The sequence below is a fragment of the Dicentrarchus labrax genome, unplaced genomic scaffold, assembly GCF_905237075.1.
Source record: "Dicentrarchus labrax unplaced genomic scaffold, dlabrax2021, whole genome shotgun sequence".
NCBI classification, from domain to species: domain Eukaryota; kingdom Metazoa; phylum Chordata; class Actinopteri; family Moronidae; genus Dicentrarchus; species Dicentrarchus labrax.
Window position 1 is genome coordinate 432,360 of NW_026136717.1, and position 22,089 is coordinate 454,448.

The 22,089-nt window shown below is 39.2% G+C and overlaps 2 protein-coding genes across 45 annotated transcripts; both read left to right on the forward strand.

Moving 5' to 3' along the window:
- The first annotated feature begins 507 nt into the window (after positions 1-507).
- On the forward strand, positions 508-15,670 carry LOC127379576 (uncharacterized). Of its 44 annotated transcripts, XM_051429332.1 has the most exons (18): positions 508-944; positions 2,228-2,336; positions 2,593-2,755; positions 3,004-3,196; positions 3,522-3,626; positions 3,982-4,086; positions 4,655-4,759; positions 5,324-5,428; positions 5,997-6,101; positions 6,666-6,770; positions 8,007-8,111; positions 8,680-8,790; positions 9,444-9,554; positions 10,187-12,176; positions 12,275-12,343; positions 12,728-12,859; positions 13,454-13,585; positions 13,979-15,670. In XM_051429332.1, the coding sequence occupies exons 2-18, from the start codon at positions 2,234-2,236 to the stop codon at positions 14,197-14,199; spliced, it is 3,960 nt and encodes a 1,319-aa protein (XP_051285292.1). In that variant the 5' UTR covers positions 508-944; positions 2,228-2,233; the 3' UTR covers positions 14,200-15,670. The 44 variants fall into 44 exon arrangements, with proteins under 44 accessions (XP_051285292.1, XP_051285310.1, XP_051285321.1 ...); XM_051429337.1 differs by lacking the exons at positions 508-944; positions 5,997-6,101 and having other exon boundaries at positions 1,908-2,336; XM_051429339.1 differs by lacking the exons at positions 508-944; positions 5,324-5,428 and having other exon boundaries at positions 1,908-2,336.
- A 96-nt stretch (positions 15,671-15,766) lies between these two features.
- On the forward strand, positions 15,767-18,373 carry ift46 (intraflagellar transport 46 homolog (Chlamydomonas)). Its single transcript, XM_051429404.1, has 5 exons — positions 15,767-16,242; positions 16,826-17,130; positions 17,291-17,384; positions 17,497-17,628; positions 17,746-18,373. Exons 1-5 carry the CDS (start codon positions 16,114-16,116, stop codon positions 18,097-18,099), a joined length of 1,014 nt encoding a protein of 337 aa, XP_051285364.1. The 5' UTR covers positions 15,767-16,113; the 3' UTR covers positions 18,100-18,373.
- The last annotated feature ends 3,716 nt before the right edge of the window (positions 18,374-22,089 follow it).

Below are 22,089 nucleotides of genomic sequence, written 5' to 3' on the forward strand. Positions count from 1 at the left end.
AAACAGGATGTGGTGGTGCTGTGGTCCCTTAAGAAAATAACAGATTTGCTAGAGGTTGCTGTGAGGGATCTCTGCCCACATAACTCAAATTTGATCATGATTGGGATGATTCAAGCAAACCTAAACATAAGACTGTTAATGTTTGGACAGATGATTCAATTGAGACAAGGGGGGTGTTATATGTGCACAGACTGGTCCATATTCCACGCACTGGAACTTGATGAAGCGACAGTTATTATAACTGATTACATTAAATTCTGTGTGGAGTGTGTGTGTGTGTGTGTGTGAGTGTGTGTGTGAGTGTGTGTGTGAGTGTGTGTGTGTGTGTGTGAGTGTGTGTGTGTGTGTGTGTGTGTGTGTGTGTGTGTGTGTGTGTGTGTGTGTGTGTGTGTGTGTGTGTGTGTGTGTGTGTGTGTGTGTGTGTGTGTGTGTGTGTGTGTGTGAGTGTGAGTGTGTGTGTGTGTGTGAGTGTGTGTGTGAGTGTGAGTGTGTGTGTGTGTGTGTGTATGTGTGTGAGCGTGTGGGTTGGCATTCATCACATTCTGGGGACAACAAACTGTTTACACAGTCACGTCATGGGGACCTCTGACAGTATGGGGACGAAAAATGAGGTCCCCTAAAGGGAAACTCTTTTAAATGAATGCAGGAGTCTATCTGAAGGTGCCTGTGTGGTTTTTTAGCTTTGGCCCATTGGGCATGTTTTCCAGTTAGTGTGTGTGTGTGAACGGGGCACGCTTGCGCCCCCTTACAGTTTGAGCTGGTAAGGCACTCACCGTTCCACACACACAGATCTTCCAAATATGGTTTGTTACCGCCCACTTCCTGGTCCTCATTAAGAATGATTATAGAAGCAAACACAATTTTCCGTGTTTAAAGGGAGCAATCGCAAAGGCTCTTCATTTAAAGATGTTTGTTGGATAAAAAGAGGAACTACACACAACAAGGTAAGCATTATTGTCTTATTTACTTACTTGCTATGATCATTATTTGTATAGATGACCATTTTAACCCACAAATGAGGTTAATTAGTGTTAATTAGTTAGTAGGACAGCAAGTTAGCTTTAATTAGCCACAGAAGCCAAGTGTAACTTGCAAATTAACAATGTTTTACTAACAATGATTTTAGTTTTCCCTTAAAGCTACTGTTAGTTGTTAGATAATGGAATTCTGTGCATTTCAAGGAGTTTATACCAACTAAAAAATAAATAAAGGGAAATACTGTTTGGATTAGCTGCTGCTCAAATGTAATCCTATTGGAAATTAATTGGTAAAATTATCTTATTAGTCTTACTTTCTTATTCATGACTTTGTTTATATTTGTAGTGAAGTGAAACCTAAGTGATTTTTTTTTCAGTGTTTAACAGATAAATTTATACCTGGAAAGTATATTTCCAGGTATTGAATTTAGTAATATAATGCTGCAAATATGAATTTACTCCCCTTAGTCATAGTAAAGGTGTTATTAAATCCTAGGTTTATATAGGTGAGATATATTACATAAAAATTTGACATATTGTGTGTGCAGAGATATTTTTCTATCTAAAATACAATGAAATACAGCAAGCTGTCCATGTTAAGAGAAAGTGCATCTGGCCAGGTATTTTTGGGACCTGAGCTTGACAGGGCTGCAATTTGATTTGTATATCTTTAAAGTGACTAGTGAAGTGATTCCACATGCCTCCTCTACATAAATTGGTCCTGATTGATTTTACTACCTGAAAAAAGGAAACTCAGCTATCATTCCACAACAGTTCCTCCACATTTAACTCAGATATGTCTTTTAAAAGTGTTTCTGAAGAGGCAGTATGATAAATATGAGAAATCTTAAAGGTTTGCAGTTGCTTTTTTTGTGTCTAATATTGTAAGTTACAGAGCTAAGCCTCTGAACACCCACACAGGTTGTTTTCAGTTTATCTGGCTGATTAGTCGTCTACTTGGGACTGTGTGGGTGCGTGTACTGTGATTGATTGGCATCTTCCTGAGTCTTCTGTCAGCTTGTTACACCTGTTAGGGCAGGACAAAATATACCTTCACCATTCTTATTGGAGATTGAGATTTGTTACCTAATAAAGTTCCATCAAAGCTTAAGCCCACCCTTAATCTGAGCAGAGGTTTAATCAGCCATGATAACTGAAAACACCTGTGTGGGTGTTCACTTAAAGCCTCTAATTGTATTGTAATAGAACTGAAGCCAAAGCTGTCTCATTCATTAAACATTTCTCTGCAGTTTGAAATGCCACCAAGGGTCAGTCCCCTTAAGGATGCCCTTCAGCATCTGCATTCAAAGACTGACAAAACAAGTAAACTAGAGGTGAAATACATAAATGCAGTGAAAGGTAAGATTATGTCAGATGTGGTTATTTAGCATTACTAATTGTTACTGCATATACATATAGACAATGATAATGCATGATCATTCCATACTAAAGTCATTTAATTGCAAAACTTCAGATGCATTAGATAAGCTTATGTCAATCAAGCTGCCATTGAATGCACTAATAATTGGAAACGTGTTTTTAGTACATATTGCCACAGACTAATTAACTTTTGTGAAGTCCTGTTTTTTTGAAAATGTATTATTTTGTCTTACAGGACGTGGCATATTTGCCCTATCTTCATTCTCCAAAGGAGATTTTGTACTTGAATACAGAGGAGACATGATAGATAATGCAGAATCCCAAAGGAGAAGACGCATTTACCACCCATCATGTGTTGCATTCATGTTCTCATTCAAGTGGAGAGGGAGAACATGGTGGTAAGATTTTAAATTACACCTAAACTATACTCCTTATGCTAAACCATAATAATCTCCTTACACTTTGCTCATAGTTAAAATGAAGGCACTGATTTTGTTGTATACATTGTGTGACACATAGTATGTAGGGTCTGTCATCCTGCGATGTAATTGAACTGTACAAAGGTTTGACATATATCTTGAGTAAGAAGAACTGAAAGAGATGATTGTGTAATATTGTTTTCTTCCTTTTTCTTGTTGTCCTGAAGTATTGATGCTTCGCAAGAAGACGGATCATTTGGACGGCTTGTCAATGATGAGCACATACGTCCGAACTGTAGGATGAAAAGGATTGACGTCGATAGGAAACCACACTTGTGTTTGTTTGCCTTAAATGATATACAACATGGAGAGGAAATTACATATGACTACGGAGGTGAAGACTGCCCACAGAGAATGCAAGTATGTACTACAGTGTTGCAGAATGTCATAACTTCATAACTTTACCAAATGTAATTTATCTTAATTTCTTTTTACGATGAAGTATGTTTAGGATGTTAATGGCAGATGACAAGACTCATAAGAATCTTTCAACATGTGTGAAAGCAGACAGAGGTTGATGGAGGAGGAGGAAATATAGAATTGGATTTTTTGTTTTAAGTTCTGTGCCTGTTGGTGTGAATTTAACTTTAGAAATGTGTCATTAAGAATATGCAGTAGTGTAATTAAACATTATGCAGTGAAAACATCAGACTGAATACTTTTTCATATTTTGAAATGTCATCAGATGACCATGAATGCAGCTGATGTCATCATTCCTGTGGACAGCTCCCACCCTGCTGACTTGTTAGAGACTCGGATGGATGAAACTGCCCAAGACACTAATCAACAGGTACATTCATGTTTATCACTATAGCTTCACTCCTTGAATCTTTCTCACTCACCGTCTGTTGCTTATTCCATCCTTCATGGTGGTAAATACATTTATTATGATGGTAATCTGTTATGAATCAGAAGTCTCAAGCTGTTTTATGTAATGCATCCAGAAAGCTAATGGTAATATGTAATGGGATATGTAGGACACATGATTTTTAACCCTTAATTTTGTGCCTGTTGGCATGAATTTAACTTTAGCAATGTGTCATTAAGAATATGCACTAGTGCAATTAAATGTTACGCAGTGATAACCTCAAACTGAATTCTTGTTTTATATAATTTGAAATGGTTTTATTGTGAAATGTTTGCAGATGACCATGAATGCGGCTGATGGTGTCATTTCTGGGGAAAGCTCCCACTCTGCTGTCTTGTTAGGACCACACATGGACGAAACTGCCCAAGACACTAATCAACAGGTACCTTCATGTTTAGCACTTTAGATTTACTCCTAGAATATTTTTAACTCGCCGTTTGTTGCTTTTTCTGTCCTTCAAGCAGGTAAATAAGCTGTTTTTTGAAATGCATCTAGAAAGCTCATGGTAATGTTATATTTTGGACAGATTTAAACATTTACAGGGATGTTCTTTTTGATAAAATATCACTCTATTCTGGGACATTCACGACGTCCCCACAGTACACCTTACGTCAGTGTTTGAATAGAAACTGTGTGTTAAGTATTTGACAACCTAAATACTTGGTCTACAATTGGTCCCCATAAGGAACCTCGACATGGTGTGTGATATGTCCCCACTAAGCTTGTTTAATTCAATATGTGTGAAATCAGTCAGAGGTAGATGGAGGATAAGGAAAGATTGAATTTGATGATTTTTAACCCTTAATTTTGTGCCTGTTGGCATGAATTTAACTTTAGAAATGTGTAATTAAGAATATGCACTAGTGCAATTAAATGTTACGCAGTGATAACCTCAAACTGAATACTTGTTTTACATAATTTGAAATGGTTTTATTGTGAAATGTTTGCAGATGACCATGAATGCGGCTGATGTCGTCATTCCTAGGGAAAGCTACCACCCTGCTGACTTGTTAGAGACGCAGATGGACCAAACTGCCCAAGACACTAATCAACAGGTACCTTCATGTTTAGCACTTTAGATTTACTCCTAGAATATTTTTAACTCGCCGTTTGTTGCTTTTTCTGTCCTTCAAGCAGGTAAATAAGCTGTTTTTTGAAATGCATCTAGAAAGCTCATGGTAATGTTATATTTTGGACAGATTTAAACATTTACAGGGATGTTCTTTTTGATAAAATATCACTCTATTCTGGGACATTCACGACGTCCCCACAGGACACCATATGTTAGTGTTTGAATAGAAACTGTGTGTTAAGTATCTGACAACCTAGAGACTCTACAATTGGTCCCCATACGGAACCTCAACATGGTGTGTGATATGTCCCCACTAAGCTTGTTTAATTCAGTATGTGTGAAACAAGTCAGAGGTGGATGGAGGATAAGGAAATATTGAATTTGATGATTTTTAACCTTTAATTTTGTGCCTGTTGGCATGAATTTAACTTTAGAAATGTGTCATTAAGAACATGCACTAGTGTAATTAAATGTTAAGCAGTGATAACCTCAAACTGAATACTTGTTTTACATAATTTTAAATGGTTTTATTGTGAAATGTTTGCAGATGACCATGAATGCGGCTGATGGTGTCATTTCTGGGGAAAGCTCCCACTCTGCTGTCTTGTTAGGACCACACATGGACGAAACTGCCCAAGACACTAATCAACAGGTACCTTCATGTTTAGCACTTTAGATTTACTCCTAGAATATTTTTAACTAGCCGTTTGTTGCTTTTTCTGTCCTTCAAGCAGGTAAATAAGCTGTTTTTTGAAATGCATCTAGAAAGCTCATGGTAATGTTATATTTTGGACAGATTTAAACATTTACAGGGATGTTCTTTTTGATAAAATATCACTCTATTCTGGGACATTCACGACGTCCCCACAGTACACCTTACGTCAGTGTTTGAATAGAAACTGTGTGTTAAGTATTTGACAACCTAAATACTTGGTCTACAATTGGTCCCCATAAGGAACCTCGACATGGTGTGTGATATGTCCCCACTAAGCTTGTTTAATTTAATATGTGTGAAATCAGTCAGAGGTAGATGGAGGATAAGGAAAGATTGAATTTGATGATTTTTAACCCTTAATTTTGTGCCTGTTGGCATGAATTTAACTTTAGAAATGTGTAATTAAGAATATGCACTAGTGCAATTAAATGTTACGCAGTGATAACCTCAAACTGAATACTTGTTTTACATAATTTGAAATGGTTTTATTGTGAAATGTTTGCAGATGACCATGAATGCGGCTGATGTCGTCATTCCTAGGGAAAGCTACCACCCTGCTGACTTGTTAGAGACGCAGATGGACCAAACTGCCCAAGACACTAATCAACAGGTACCTTCATGTTTAGCACTTTAGATTTACTCCTAGAATATTTTTAACTCGCCGTTTGTTGCTTTTTCTGTCCTTCAAGCAGGTAAATAAGCTGTTTTTTGAAATGCATCTAGAAAGCTCATGGTAATGTTATATTTTGGACAGATTTAAACATTTACAGGGATGTTCTTTTTGATAAAATATCACTCTATTCTGGGACATTCACGACGTCCCCACAGGACACCATATGTTAGTGTTTGAATAGAAACTGTGTGTTAAGTATCTGACAACCTAGAGACTCTACAATTGGTCCCCATACGGAACCTCAACATGGTGTGTGATATGTCCCCACTAAGCTTGTTTAATTCAGTATGTGTGAAACAAGTCAGAGGTGGATGGAGGATAAGGAAATATTGAATTTGATGATTTTTAACCTTTAATTTTGTGCCTGTTGGCATGAATTTAACTTTAGAAATGTGTCATTAAGAACATGCACTAGTGTAATTAAATGTTAAGCAGTGATAACCTCAAACTGAATACTTGTTTTACATAATTTTAAATGGTTTTATTGTGAAATGTTTGCAGATGACCATGAATGCGGCTGATGGTGTCATTTCTGGGGAAAGCTCCCACTCTGCTGTCTTGTTAGGACCACACATGGACGAAACTGCCCAAGACACTAATCAACAGGTACCTTCATGTTTAGCACTTTAGATTTACTCCTAGAATATTTTTAACTAGCCGTTTGTTGCTTTTTCTGTCCTTCAAGCAGGTAAATAAGCTGTTTTTTGAAATGCATCTAGAAAGCTCATGGTAATGTTATATTTTGGACAGATTTAAACATTTACAGGGATGTTCTTTTTGATAAAATATCACTCTATTCTGGGACATTCACGACGTCCCCATAGTACACCTTACGTCAGTGTTTGAATAGAAACTGTGTGTTAAGTATTTGACAACCTAAATACTTGGTCTACAATTGGTCCCCATAAGGAACCTCGACATGGTGTGTGATATGTCCCCACTAAGCTTGTTTAATTCAATATGTGTGAAATCAGTCAGAGGTAGATGGAGGATAAGGAAAGATTGAATTTGATGATTTTTAACCCTTAATTTTGTGCCTGTTGGCATGAATTTAACTTTAGAAATGTGTAATTAAGAATATGCACTAGTGCAATTAAATGTTACGCAGTGATAACCTCAAACTGAATACTTGTTTTACATAATTTGAAATGGTTTTATTGTGAAATGTTTGCAGATGACCATGAATGCGGCTGATGTCGTCATTCCTAGGGAAAGCTACCACCCTGCTGACTTGTTAGAGACCGCAGATGGACCAAACTGCCCAAGACACTAATCAACAGGTACCTTCATGTTTAGCACTTTAGATTTACTCCTAGAATATTGTTAACTCGCCGTTTGTTGCTTTTTCTGTCCTTCAAGCAGGTAAATAAGCTGTTTTTTGAAATGCATCTAGAAAGCTCATGGTAATGTTATATTTTGGACAGATTTAAACATTTACAGGGATGTTCTTTTTGATAAAATATCACTCTATTCTGGGACATTCACGACGTCCCCACAGGACACCATATGTTAGTGTTTGAATAGAAACTGTGTTAAGTATCTGACAACCTAGAGACTCTACAATTGGTCCCCATACGGAACCTCAACATGGTGTGTGATATGTCCCCACTAAGCTTGTTTAATTCAGTATGTGTGAAACAAGTCAGAGGTGGATGGAGGATAAGGAAATATTGAATTTGATGATTTTTAACCTTTAATTTTGTGCCTGTTGGCATGAATTTAACTTTAGAAATGTGTCATTAAGAATATGCACTAGTGTAATTAAATGTTACACAGTGATAACCTCAAACTGAATACTTGTTTTACATAATTTGAAATGGTTTTATTGTGAAATGTTTGCAGATGACCATGAATGCGGCTGATGGTGTCATTTCTGGGGAAAGCTCCCACTCTGCTGTCTTGTTAGGACCACACATGGACGAAACTGCCCAAGACACTAATCAACAGGTACCTTCATGTTTAGCACTTTAGATTTACTCCTAGAATATTTTTAACTCGCCGTTTGTTGCTTTTTCTGTCCTTCAAGCAGGTAAATAAGCTGTTTTTTGAAATGCATCTAGAAAGCTCATGGTAATGTTATATTTTGGACAGATTTAAACATTTACAGGGATGTTCTTTTTGATAAAATATCACTCTATTCTGGGACATTCACGACGTCCCCACAGTACACCTTACGTCAGTGTTTGAATAGAAACTGTGTGTTAAGTATTTGACAACCTAAAGACTTGGTCTACAATTGGTCCCCATAAGGAACCTCGACATGGTGTGTGATATGTCCCCACTAAGCTTGTTTAATTCAGTATGTGTGAAACAAGTCAGAGGTGGATGGAGGATAAGGAAATATTGAATTTGATGATTTTTAACCTTTAATTTTGTGCCTGTTGGCATGAATTTAACTTTAGAAATGTGTAATTAAGAATATGCACTAGTGTAATTAAATGTTACGCAGTGATAACCTCAAACTAAATACTTGTTTTACATAATTTGAAATGGTTTTATTGTGAAATGTTTGCAGATGACCATGAATGCGACTGATGTCATCATTCTTGGGGAAATCTACCACTCTGCTGTCTTGTTAGAGATTCAGAGTGATGACGTTTCGAGTCCACAAGACACTAATCAACAGGTACATTCATGTTTAGCACTTTAGCTGTACTCCTAGAATCCTTCTGACTCACCTTATGCTGATTTTTCTGTGGTTCAAGTGGTTAAATGAAGGAAATACATTCATTATGATGGTAATCTATTGATCTATTGTGAATCGAAAATCTCAAGCAGTTTCATTTAATGCATTTAGAAAGCTCATGGTAATGGGATATTTAGGACAGATTTTTGCGTTTCTAGGGATGTTACTTTTGATAAAATATCACTCTATTCTGGGACATTCACGACGTCCCCCACAGTACACCTTACGTCAGTGTTTGAATAGAAACTGTGTGTTAGGTATCTGACAACCTAATCAGAAATTAGGTAAACTAGAGACTTGGTCTACAATTGGTCCCCATCTGGAACCACGACAGGGTGTGTGATATGTCCCCACTAAGCTTGTTTTATTCAATATGTATGAAATGAAGGCAGATGTTGATGGAGGAGGAGGAAATACTGAATTTGATCATTTTTAACCTGTAGTTTTCTGTCTGTTGGCATGAATTTAACCTTAGAAATGTGTCATTAAAAATATGCAGTAGTGTAACTAAATATTACGCAGTGATAACATCAAACCTTAAACTTGTTTTTCCTATTTTGAAATGTTTTTTATTGTTATTGAAATGTTTGCAGATGACCATGAATGCAGCTGATGTTGTCATTCCTGAGGAAAGCTCCTACCCGGCTGTCTTTGTAGAGATGCAGATGGATGAAGCTTTTGATCCACCAGACTCTAATCAGCAGGTACATTCATGTTTAGCACTTTAGCTTTACTCTTAGAGTTTTTCTAACTCACCATTTGTTGCTTTTTCTGTCCTTCAAGCTGGTAAATAAGGGAAATGCATATATTATGATGGTAATCTATTGTGAATCAGAAGTTTCAAGCAGTTTTAATATTTATGTAATAAGTATAAATTCTGAGTTTAAAATTAGAATATTTGAGATGTTGTTATCTTTTAAGGCTGTCTTTCAAACATTTAAAAAAGTAAATATTTTGCCTAAACTTACAAATCGCAAAGGTTATAAATTTGATTTGTCCTAATTATTCAGATTTATTTTCAAGATATATTTTTGTGACAGCACAAACAGTTTGTTTGCAGACAAAGGAATATTATCTATGTTCAGAAGTATAAACATTCACCAAATCAGACTTTACAGTTTCAAAATATTTTCTTGTGTTTAGACTATTGCTGTTTTTAGGAACATTTGTTAACATCACTACTCTGAGTGTGTGAGAAAAGTATAATATCAAATTTGCAATTAAGTGGTTAGATTTACATTGTAGGAATAACTTGAATTGTATTGTCATAATATATTGCACTGGGATTGTGTTAAGTTTAAAGGATGTTTGTCTAAGTAACTTCTTTTATTCTTAGATGAAAGACACAGATGTTGAAGAGTCAAATGATGAATCTGACTCTGCATCAGGGAGTAGTGATGAGTACATACCAGATACCACTTCTGAAAGTGAAGAGAGTGATGCGAGCCTGAAACCAAGGACCAAACCCTTTTCTCTTGATGACGTATTGAATGACTCCGGTTCAATGAGTCCCCCAGTCTGTGACACGACAACTTTAGACCATGTGATCTTTGACAGCAACACAACAACATATGAGGTCACTGAAGCAGACGGACCCTGCACAAGTCAAGACATGACTGACAGCATAGTTGTTCGTGCTTCCAAAAAAAGAAATGGCAATAGAGTGTACAACAAGAGACATTATTGCTTGTATTGCAGGAAACCTTATGCCAAGATGGCAAGACATCTAGAAAGTGCACACCAAGATAAATCAGATGTGGCCAAAGCTCTTAGCTTTCCGAAAGGTTCCAAGGAAAGGAAAAAACAGCTGGATTATATTCGCAACAGAGGCAACTATGCTCACAATGCTGCTGTTATGGAGTCAGGGAATGGAGAATTGGTACCATTTAAACAACCACCTAAAGAAGCAAAAGGAGGTGATTTCATGCACTGTGCATACTGCCAAGGACTTTTTACAAGAAAGGTCCTGTGGCGACACATGCGAAGTTGTAAACTCCAACCTGGATCAGTTCGCCCCAGACCAGGAAAGAACCGTGTTCAGTCTTTGTGTACATTCACAGGGCCGGTGCCTTCACACATAAGTAAACAATTGTGGGGAGTTATCAGTGCCATGAAGCCTGATCCAATCACGGATACAATAAAAAATGACCATGTCATTACTGATGTTGGGCAGCACCTGTTAAACAAAGGTGGGATGTCAGCCAAGAATCAACAGTGTGTGCGAGAGAAGATGCGAGAAATGGGAAGGTTGGTTCACAATGCCAAGAGAGTTAGCACCTTAAATAAAATGGAGGATTTCATAAATCCTAAAAATTATTTGGATATGGTCAAAGCTGTCAAGTTAACTTGTGGCTTTGACAGTGACACAAACACATTCTTGATTCCATCACTGGCAAATAAACTTGGGAATGCCTTAGTTAAAGTCAGCAAACTCTTGAAAGCTCAGGGTTTGATCTCAGAAAACAAAGAGCTTGTAAGGAATGCCACTGAGTTTCAAGAAGTCCACAGCGAAAAGTGGAACGAGATGGTATCTGCAACAGCGCTAAGGAACATTGCAGAAGCAAAGTGGAATGTGCCCACTCTAATGCCCTTTACTGAGGATGTACAAAAAATGCATCAGTTTCTCAGTCAAATGCAAAATGAGTGCAGCAATGCTCTGTCTGAAAGTCCTTCTACAAAGGCCTGGCTTGACCTGGCAAAGGTGTGTCTAGCACAGACCATCCTCTTTAACCGACGCAGGGAAGGAGAGGTGGGGAGCATGCCCTTGTCTGCATTTCTATCAAGAGACTCCTCAGATCCCCACCAGGATTTGGACTGGGCACTCTCTGAAGTGGAAAAAAAACTTTGCAGACATTTCTCAAGGATAATCATCAGGGGAAAACGAGGTAGGCCGGTTCCAATTCTTCTGACTCCGAAAATGCTGTGTGCATTAGAACTGCTTGTTAAGCATAGAGAGGCTTGTGGAGTTCTCAAAGACAATGCTTACATGTTTGCAAGACCCACAGCTATGACACACATCCGTGGTTCAGACTGCATCCGTGGCTTCGCAAAGGAATGTGGTGCAAAGTGTCCTGAGTCACTGACATCCACCAGACTACGAAAACATGCTGCAACCCTTTCAACCGTGCTGAACATGACAGACACAGAGATGGACCAGCTGGCCAACTTTCTTGGTCATGACATTAGAATCCATCGTGAGTTCTATCGACTCCCTGAGAAGACCCTGCAACTCGCCAAAATCAGCAAAGTCCTAATGGCACTTGAGCAAGGAAGATTGGCTGAGTTCCATGGCAAGAACTTGGATGAAATTACAATTAATCCAGATGGTATGTTTTCAGATTTGTATCTCCTTTGTCTATCTTTTTTCCATCCTTTCTTTTTGTTTGATCACATTTAAAAGCTGTACCCGGTATGTCTCCCACAGAAAAAGTTCTGGATTGTGATGAGGAAGATGGGAAGAGAGAGGAAGAAAACTGTTCATCTGCTGTTAATGGTAATTTTAGTAATTTAATGTAAAAAAAAAAAATAGGTTCGTAACTTTTTACTGGACCTGGACCATCAAGTAATCATTATTTTAGACCCCGTCTAAGTATCTTTATTAATAGCATTTTCCATCTGTTGCAAGTCCTAGTCCCTCATAAAGCCTTAAACAGCTGCCTTACTTCCCCACTGCTGCACTATGGTTTGATACTAGCTCATGCTTTTGAGCACCATTACAGGACATGTCTCACCTACTGTAGACAGCTGCAGTGGAGTTATTTAGATTCATTGGGCCTCATGCAAGAACACTGACAACAAATGACACATTGACTGGGTATTGTAAGAATTCTTACATTACATGTGTAGTAATTATCTTGTGGTATTTATTTTTACATAGAGCAACCAGCAGACGAGACAATTCCACCTACTGAAGGGAATGAATTCCCATCAACAATCAAGACACGCAAACTGCCATCAGCAGAGGAAGTGGTATCTTCTGAAGCCTGTGCTGTAAGACCTTCTTACAAAGGTGAATTTTTACACATAATACATTTCTCTCCATCTCGTTCTCGTTCCTCTATCTTTCTCTATTCTAGTAACGCGAATAGATTGAGCACCTGAAATGAATCACAAAAGATTTCCTCCTCCTCTTCGACACCCCTCCAACTGGTAACACTCTAGGCAACAGCCTAGCCTTCTGAGAGTGTGAATAGGTTAAACATTGTAATTAACAGATGGATGGATAGTAAAACCCAGTAATTACTAATTTTGTGGAAGTTGATGTGTGAAAAGCTAGTTACTAGTTACAAGCCAGGCTAAAGTCAATTAAAACTGCCCAAAACTAGAGGGTCCTTCAACTATAGTTTATAACTTTTTCCAGGACCTGGGCCATCAAGCAATCATTATTGATGGACCCTGTCTTAGTATCTTATTAATAGCTTTTTTTCTTTTTTGCAAGTCCTAGTCTGTGATAAAGCCTTCAACAGCTTTATTTCACCACCACCACACTATGGTTTTATGTTAACTCAGGATTTTGAGCGCCATTACAGGACATGTCTCAACTATTGTGGGCACATGCAGTGGAGCCAGGTAGTTATTTAGATTCATATTTATTTTTTCATAGAGCCATCAGCAGAGGAGACTCTTACAGCTACTGAAGGGAATGAATTCCCATCAACAATCAAGAGACACAAACTGCCATCAGCAGAGGAAGTGGTATCTTCTGGAGTCAGTGCAGTAAGACCTTCTTACAAAGGTAAATTTTTACACAATCAATCTCTCTAGTATCTAAACTGGTAGATAGATATGTGATGTGGATGATAAATACTGTTGTTGCCCTCTTCCCCAGTGTTTATTGTAGCCCAAGTGGCAGATATTGGACTGACAATGTAATTTCAGCCGTTAGTTGAACGATAATTTCACTTGCTGTATATGATAGCATATACAGTACATATAAGGCCAAAAGTCAGTGTAAACCCCTACTGATTACTGTGTTCAGGTGTTCAGCCACACCCATTGCTAACAGGTGCATAAAAACTAGCAGATAGACATGAAATCTCCAAACATTTTGGAATTTAGAATGGGCTGTAAAGAACAAGATGCTTCCTAATTATTTTATTCACCAATTTGTTTTTCTGCTCACTTACAGGTAAAACCGGCCCAAAAAAAAAACCTTGGCAGCAGGCAGAGGTGCAGGCAGTCGAGAAGCACATGAGTAGATTCATCACTTCTTGTATTGTGCCAGCAAAGAGTGACTGTGAGAAATGTTTAAGAGCTGAACCAGTAGCTCTCAAGAACCGGGATTGGCATACCTTGAAATTTTATGTGTATAACCGCATTACAGCCTACAAGAGGAAAATGAGTAAATAGAATATTTCTCATCTTTCAGACCACTTTGGCATGTCAAGTTATAAAGTGTTAAGCATGTTTAAAAATATACAAGTTTGTATTGTTGCTTTAAGTGTTCTCTTGAGAGAAAGCAAATGAGCTAGACTCATTAAAAAGTTCAAAAGTATAATTTAAATGAGTTTGATTTCTTGAACTAAGGAAATTATTATTTACTATGAAGTTATGCAGCAAACAACACAGACAAACATGAATACTAGTTGTATTAGGGTTGTTGAGTATTCTGTGTAGTTACAATGATGACGATGTAAACAAAGAATAACTTAAAATGAGATTAGGTTTAAAGGTTTGACTTTTTGTTTGGCAGACATTTGTGTGACAACAATTTCTAGACAGTAATTCATTACTCAAATATCGGTACTTAAGTGACCACTGATATCAAAAAGATTAAGTAAGAACAATGTCTCTAGTATAAATGCTCATTTAATTTCAATTTTATTTTATTTGTATAGTTCCAATTCAACGAAAGTCATCTTTCTAAATACAGAATGTCTAGACCTTACTCCTCATTAAATCAAATTGTATGTTTACCACGTTTTCACTATAAATAAAAACTAAAAAAAGTATATAGATTCTGGTATAGGTTAAATAATGTGATTGTGTTATGGATAGTACTTTCGTGCAGTTTGGTTTGCAATGTAGAATTGTGATTCCCAACAATATCCAACCCTACTTAAGAATCCTCTTTACCACAAACCACTAGCACAGTAGTTAAAGCCTTTTCCTTAGTGAAAATATCATAATGACACGCTTTCTGCATTATTATTGGTGCTGGTAAAGTTGATTTTAATATTTGCATTATTGTGGTTTGATTCTAGTATTTGGTCTAAGCCCTGCAGATAGCAGCTTGCTTACTTTATGAAAAATGTATTATTCAAGACATAACCTGGTTGGTAGAGGACAGCTTCATAGCAGTTTACAGTATGAAGGAGTCACAAAGTGGTTATATTATGGGCTGCCATTGTTGTAGTGAACCTTGTGATCAAAAGAAGACAGCTCAAATCCAATAATCTGAGGATTATATCACTTAAGCATGTTGTTCTACCATGGTCCCCAGTAATCAGTTGGAAATCTGTGTAAATTATGCAAATTATATTTAAATTAGGTCCCCTACAAACATGTTTACTGGATTTTTCATAGGTCCCCAGTTAGCATGATGAAAACCTTACTTCATCAATTCAGATATTTGAAGTCGTGTATGAGCTAACCAACCAATGGTGAGTGTACCTGATTTTTTTCATACCTCTAGAACCTCTAGAAAGGGTGGTCCCCGCAAGTGATGATCAAAAATTTGGTCCCCATTGCAAATGGTAACCAGTATGTGTGTGTGTGTGTGTGTGTGTGTGTGTGTGTGTGTGTGTGTGTGTGTGTGTGTGTGTGTGTGTGTGTGTGTGTGTGTGTGTGAGTGTGTGTGTGTGTGTGTGTGTGTGTGAGTGTGTGTGTGTGTGTGTGTGTGTGTGTGTGTGTGTGTGTGTGTGTGTGTGTGTGTGTGTGTGTGTTGTTATAAAGATCTAGGGGGAAAAAAACGACATCCCATGATGCAGTGCGCGGTCCGTTGCCTGGGAACGGATGGAGCATTAAACTCAGTAGCTGCCTGCTAGCTGCTCTCGCTAACACTTTAACGCAGATAAACCGGACTCTGTCTGTTAGAGAGGAATATTTAATATATATAAACTAATAATAAATCATATAAAGAGAGTTTGCTCCGCTTCGTTACACGTTCACACCGTGTGTCCGCTGTCTCGGGCCGTTTGAACCCTCCCGTGGTGGCTAATGCTAGCTGGAGTTATAAGCAGCTCCTGTATATAAACACCGGCCGACCGGGAGCTGAATGCGTGTAACGGCGGCTGGGTTCACCCGGTGATCCGTGAGCGTCCCATGGAGCGGACTGACCGGGGAAAAGACACCAGACTGCTGAACAACCAGCCGTACGACGAGAGCCTGGAGGTGGTCGACGCTGAGGAGGTAGCGAGCGTCTACAGCCCGACTCCCCGCAGCCAGCGACAGGTAACATCAGCGGTGCTCCCCGGGGGCCTCACCGGTCCTCACCGGGGGCTCACCGGGGGCCTCCACCGGTCCTCACCGGGGGCCTCACCGGGGGCATCCACCGGTCCTCACCGGTCCTCACTGCCCGGCTCCAGGGCACTGCGGCAGGCTTCATAACATCACCCCTTTACTATCAGTAGTTAAAAGTACACAAGTATTCTCCGCTCTGTGTAGTTAAAGTATCAATAATAATAACACAAAAGTATTATTAAATCAGATTCATGTAGTAAAAGTACACAAATAATATCATCTTTATGTAGTTAAAGTAGTAAAAGTAAACAAATAATATCATCTTTATGTAGTTAAAGTAGTAAAAGTAAACAAATAATATCATCTTTATGTAGTTAAAGTAGTAAAAGTAAACAAATAATATCATCTTTATGTAGTTAAAGTAGTAAAAGTAAACAAATAATATCATCTTTATGTAGTTAAAGTAGTAAAAGTAAACAAATAATATCATCTTTATGTAGTTAAAGTAATTCAAGTACACAGTCTATAAGTATTCTGCCGTCCCCGTTCACATCCCAGATTTCTGTCTCCTCAGTCAGAGTCCAGGAGGAAGGTCCGCAGCCTGATGTCGGCCAACAGCGGCAGCGACGAGTTCGATGAAGACCACGCGCCCCTGAGGGCCAACGAGGCGGCCGGCGTGCAGCCCGGCGTCGGCCCGCACGACGAGGACGAGGAGGAGGAAGAGGAGGACGAGGAGGAGGAGGAGGAGGACTCTGACGAAGAGGACTCGGACGACGACGACGAGCCCAGCAAGGCTCCGGAGGGGGCGTACGACCCCGCCGACTACGCCAACCTGCCCGTCAGCACGGAGATCAAAGAGCTGTTCCAGTACATCACGCGGTGAGGAGTCTGCGTCTATACCTTCATTATATTGTCTCTGAAATGTCCTTCATCGTTCGTCTGTCTCCACCAGCTCTTCTTTTGTTGCTCGGGGATATTTATATACATGTTCTGAATCTCATATTACCTTCATTTTGTGTCTCCGTTGTCTCCCCCTCAGCTACACCCCTGAGTCCATCGAGCTGGACCACAGCCTGAAGCCGTTCATCCCGGACTTCATCCCGGCCGTGGGAGACATCGACGCCTTCCTGAAGGTACGACCTCTCTATCTCCATCTCTACTCGTGTCCTTCTGAATAAAGGACACTGATAGTCGTGCTACAGATGCTCCTTCATATATTATCTCTGTTCCCTGTGTGGCGTTCAGGTGCCGAGGCCGGACGGTAAAGCGGACAATCTGGGTCTGCTCTTCCTGGACGAGCCCAACGTGAAACAGTCGGACCCCACGGTGCTGTCGCTGTGGCTGTCGGAGGAGACCAAGCAGCACGGAGCCACCGAGGTATCGACGACCCACGGTGGCGTACGCCGTCCGCTCCGCACCGAGTGACAGAACTAAAACCTCTCTCTCTCTCTCTCTCTCTCTCTCTCTCTTTCTCTCTCTCTCTCTCTCCTCCAGCTGAAGAAGGTGACGAGCGTCGCCAGTCCTCAGTCCAACCCTCGGGCGGTGGACAGCTGGGTGGAGAGCATCACGGCCCTGCACCGCTCCAAGCCCCCGGCGAGCGTCCAGTACGGCCGAGCGATGCCGGACATCGACAGCCTGATGCAGGAGTGGCCGGCCGAGCTGGAGGAGCTGCTGGGCCGCCTGCAGCTGCCGCCCGCCCGCCTGCACTGCAGCCTGGCTCAGTACGCCGACGCCGTCTGCGGCCTGCTGGACATCCCCGTCTACGGCAGCAGGATCCAGTCTCTGCACCTGCTGTTCAGCCTCTACCTGGAGTTCAGAGACTCGCAGCACTTCACACGCAGAGCTTAGAGCGGCCGGAGGCTCCGCGTCACGGCGAGCGCACAAACTGTACGGGAAGTAAAGGATCAAAAACTGGACCTCAGATGTTCCTGACTTTAAACATTCCTCTGGTTTTATTCTGCACTCTGGGTGCTTGTTTAGAATATTTAGAGTCACTGCAGTTTATTTGTTGAGAAACTCGTCTGTTTTCTGTCTTTTTATATCCTCATTCACCTTTAAAACATGTAACCGACACATTTCTGTACAGTTGTTTAAGTGGAGATTAAAACCCGCTCAGTTATTACAGGTGTGTGTGTGTGTGTGTGTGTGTGTGTGTTTACTGGTTTCACTGACTTCATGCAGTGTGTATTAGTGTAGTATCTATTGCTTATTAGCAGTAAAAACTATGTTATGTGTTAAATCGGTGACTTTCAGGCTTCCACAGGTTGAGGAGGAAAGAGCTGCCGGCTGTCTGTCAGGCTGATTGATGTTTGGTTTCCTGTCTGACTTCCTGGTTATTTCTGTCTCTCTCACTTTCATTGGTTCAGGTTGATTTTCTTACTAACATTGTTCTCGTAATCAGTCAGGTTTTTGGCAGATTTCTGAAATAGTGAATAGTTTTAGACATTGAAAGTGTTCTCAGCTGAAGTTTAATGAATCGCTTCCTCATGTGTTGACTGTAGTTTTAAAACCTGAGTTACTACTTTAACTCCTGGCTAAAAAGTAAATGACACTATGAGTCAGAATATATTATCAGTGTTGAAAATCAAATTATAGTACTATAATCAGTTTCAGTGTAAGTGTCTGAATAATAATGTGGATGTAGTTTATTAAATAAACTGACATCTATTGAGTAATAGTCTAAATAGAAATATGTATTCTTTTCAGACGCTGTCAGACAGACAAACTAAATTAAATGATTAAACACAAACTTACAACATGTTTGCGCTGTAATGAAACTATTTATTTAGAGAAATTAGCAGCTCGGGAATATAAATCATGAGATTTGATTGAGAACAAACTCAAGAAAGTTACAGGTCATGTCAAGTTCAGTTTAGCATCAATAACATTTAACAATATTTTCCTGGTTAACTACAGTCCCTGTAATGAGAACGAGCAGCAGTGCGACCTAAAGACATTGTTTCATTGACCTCTGATGCTCTGCAATCACTGTAATGTGTCTTTCTTTACAAAATACGTTAGGAGAACGAAAATCTGATACATGGCTCACAGGATACCTTCACCGCTCAGGTAGGAGGTCGCTACCATGAAGCTTCATAGCGGCAGTTTTCTAAAGGTTAGTGTTGGTCGACGGCAGATTGTGAACTACTGCTTCTCAAAATGATTGCAGACATCCATCCACACATCCGTCTACACATATACCAACACATCCATCCACACATCCATCCATACATCCATCCTCAAATACATACAGACACTCCAGCCCTCCAGTCGTGGCACCTACAGAAGAAAACAGGTGTCAGTGTCAAGAGACAATAGTGACAATAGTGAAGAATAAACATCTATTTGAGATGTCAAAGATTTGACTAGGTTAATATTGGTCCAGGAACCATAGTGAGGAAAATCAGGAAAGTAAACTTAAAGGTTATATATTCAATATTTAGAATATTATAATGGAGGATTTATTTGAACCAAACCTGAGTTGGTGATTGTTGGAACAGAAAGAGTGAAACCAAAGATGGTTCTGGTTCAACAACAACTGTCAGTGGAACAAACTACTACTGTTAGTGGAACAAACAACTACTGTTAGTGGAACAAACAACAACAACTACTGTCAGTGGAACAAACAACAACTACTGTCAGTGGAACAAACAACTACTGTTAGTGGAACAAACAACAACTACTGTTAGTGGAACAAACAACTACTGTTAGTGGAACAAACAACTACTGTTAGATGAACAAACAACAACAACTACTGTCAGTGGAACAAACAACAACTACTGTTAGTGGAACAAACAACTATTGTTAGATGAACAAACAACAACAACTACTGTTAGTGGTACAAACAACAACTACTGTTAGTGGAACAAACAACTACTGTTAGATGAACAAACAACAACAACTACTGTCAGTGGAACAAACAACAACTACTGTTAGTGGAACAAACAACTATTGTTAGATGAACAAACAACAACAACTACTGTTAGTGGAACAAACAACAACAACTACTGTCAGTGGAACAAACAACAACTACTGTCAGTGGAACAAACAACTACTGTTAGTGGAACAAACAACAACTACTGTTAGTGGAACAAACAACTACTGTTAGATGAACAAACAACAACAACTACTGTCAGTGGAACAAACAACAACTACTGTTAGTGGAACAAACAACTATTGTTAGATGAACAAACAACAACAACTACTGTTAGTGGTACAAACAACAACAACTACAGTTAGTGGAACAAACGTTAACAGGCGAACTCGTCCCCAAGGAATTATGTTGCCACCATTGTGTCCCCTTTTGTAAATATTTTCACATTTAGTGAGTTCAGGATTTATTTTATCCAAACCAAAGTTGGTGATTGTTGTAACAGTGTAAAGACCAACAGAGATAGTTTCTGTCCGATTTAAAGGGTGTTTTTATGATTATCTGCTAAGTAAAATGACTGGGTTTGTCAATGGAGTCTGGTGGTGGGACGTACTTCTCACTAGTGGCAATGAAGTTTGTATACATAACCTTTAATAATGTTTAAAGAAACTTCCCAGTGTTATTCTTTGGAGCTCACTGTTGAAACTATTGTATTCTGAAATTATTCAAGAAAGGAGGGGAAGTTACTTACTGTTCGTTCCACGTTTGCAGATACAACAACATACTACGATGATGACGATGATGACGACAATCACAGCGGTGATGATGTTGCGAAGGCGAGCTTTCAGATCTGAAAGAAAAGAGGGAAGATTTGTGCTTTAATGCAGGTTTTCTTTGCATTCATCCATCCAGCCGCTCTCCACATATCAGATTAAACTTAAAAAATATCTATATCATGTGAATGATTCTAAAAACAATAATCAATGTTAAAATAATTACAGTTCTTAACTGAATGCCAAAATGTGCTATTTTAATGTTAATATAATAACAACAATGTGTATGTGAGCCTCCGCTGTTATGAAACAGAGTCATGGCTAAATTCAACCAGAATAACTGGAAAGTTTTAATGATGAGAGAAAAGAGGATGATTTTGTTTGTTTGTTTGTTTGTTTGTTTGTTTTACTTACTAGAATCTGCTTCCCGCTTTCTGTCTTTATTCTCTGCTGGGAAATTGAAATAAATGTTTAAACATGGAATCAATTTTCAATGTTGAAGTTCAAATTCAGTATTACACTACCCGTACATAATATGTATCCTCTGAATATATTACATACTGTGTTATATATTATATTATATTTTAATATACTCTTCGAGGTTTTAACTTTCTAACATTTCTTCCTGTTACTGTGTGTACTTCCTGTGTGTCCGACTATCTATTGGGGACAGACAGATGCTGTTTGCTGCTTTAATAAGTAAAATAAAAAGGTTAAAATGACTTGATCTTCAGTGTACCTACCAACAGTGAGGGTAACGTAACAACTCTTCTGCAGTTTGTCAGTGTGAATGGAACATCTGTATCTTCCAGCGTCAGAGAGGGCTACAGTGGAGAGTTTCAGTGACAGGTTTCCTTTGGTCAGCCCCTCACGAAAGAGAGAAGTTCGCCCCTCAGAGTGCTCCTTCTGCTCAGCAGGAGTGTTCCTGTCTTCATACAGGTGCACAGTGAGGTTAAGGTATCCATGACGCCACTCCACCGTCATATTTGTTGCATCCTGAGGGGGGCGCAGGAGGCACTGCAGAGTCGCATCCTCACCGAGTGCTGCTGTTACTGGCTTCGATGAGCAAAGTACCTCAGGGTCTGCTGAAGAAACACACGTTAGACCAGATGAAGCTTTTTTATTTTTTTCATCTTCAACAACAAAGTCAGAGTCAGCCTACTTTCGAAAAACAGGTTCCTGATTTCTGTGTTT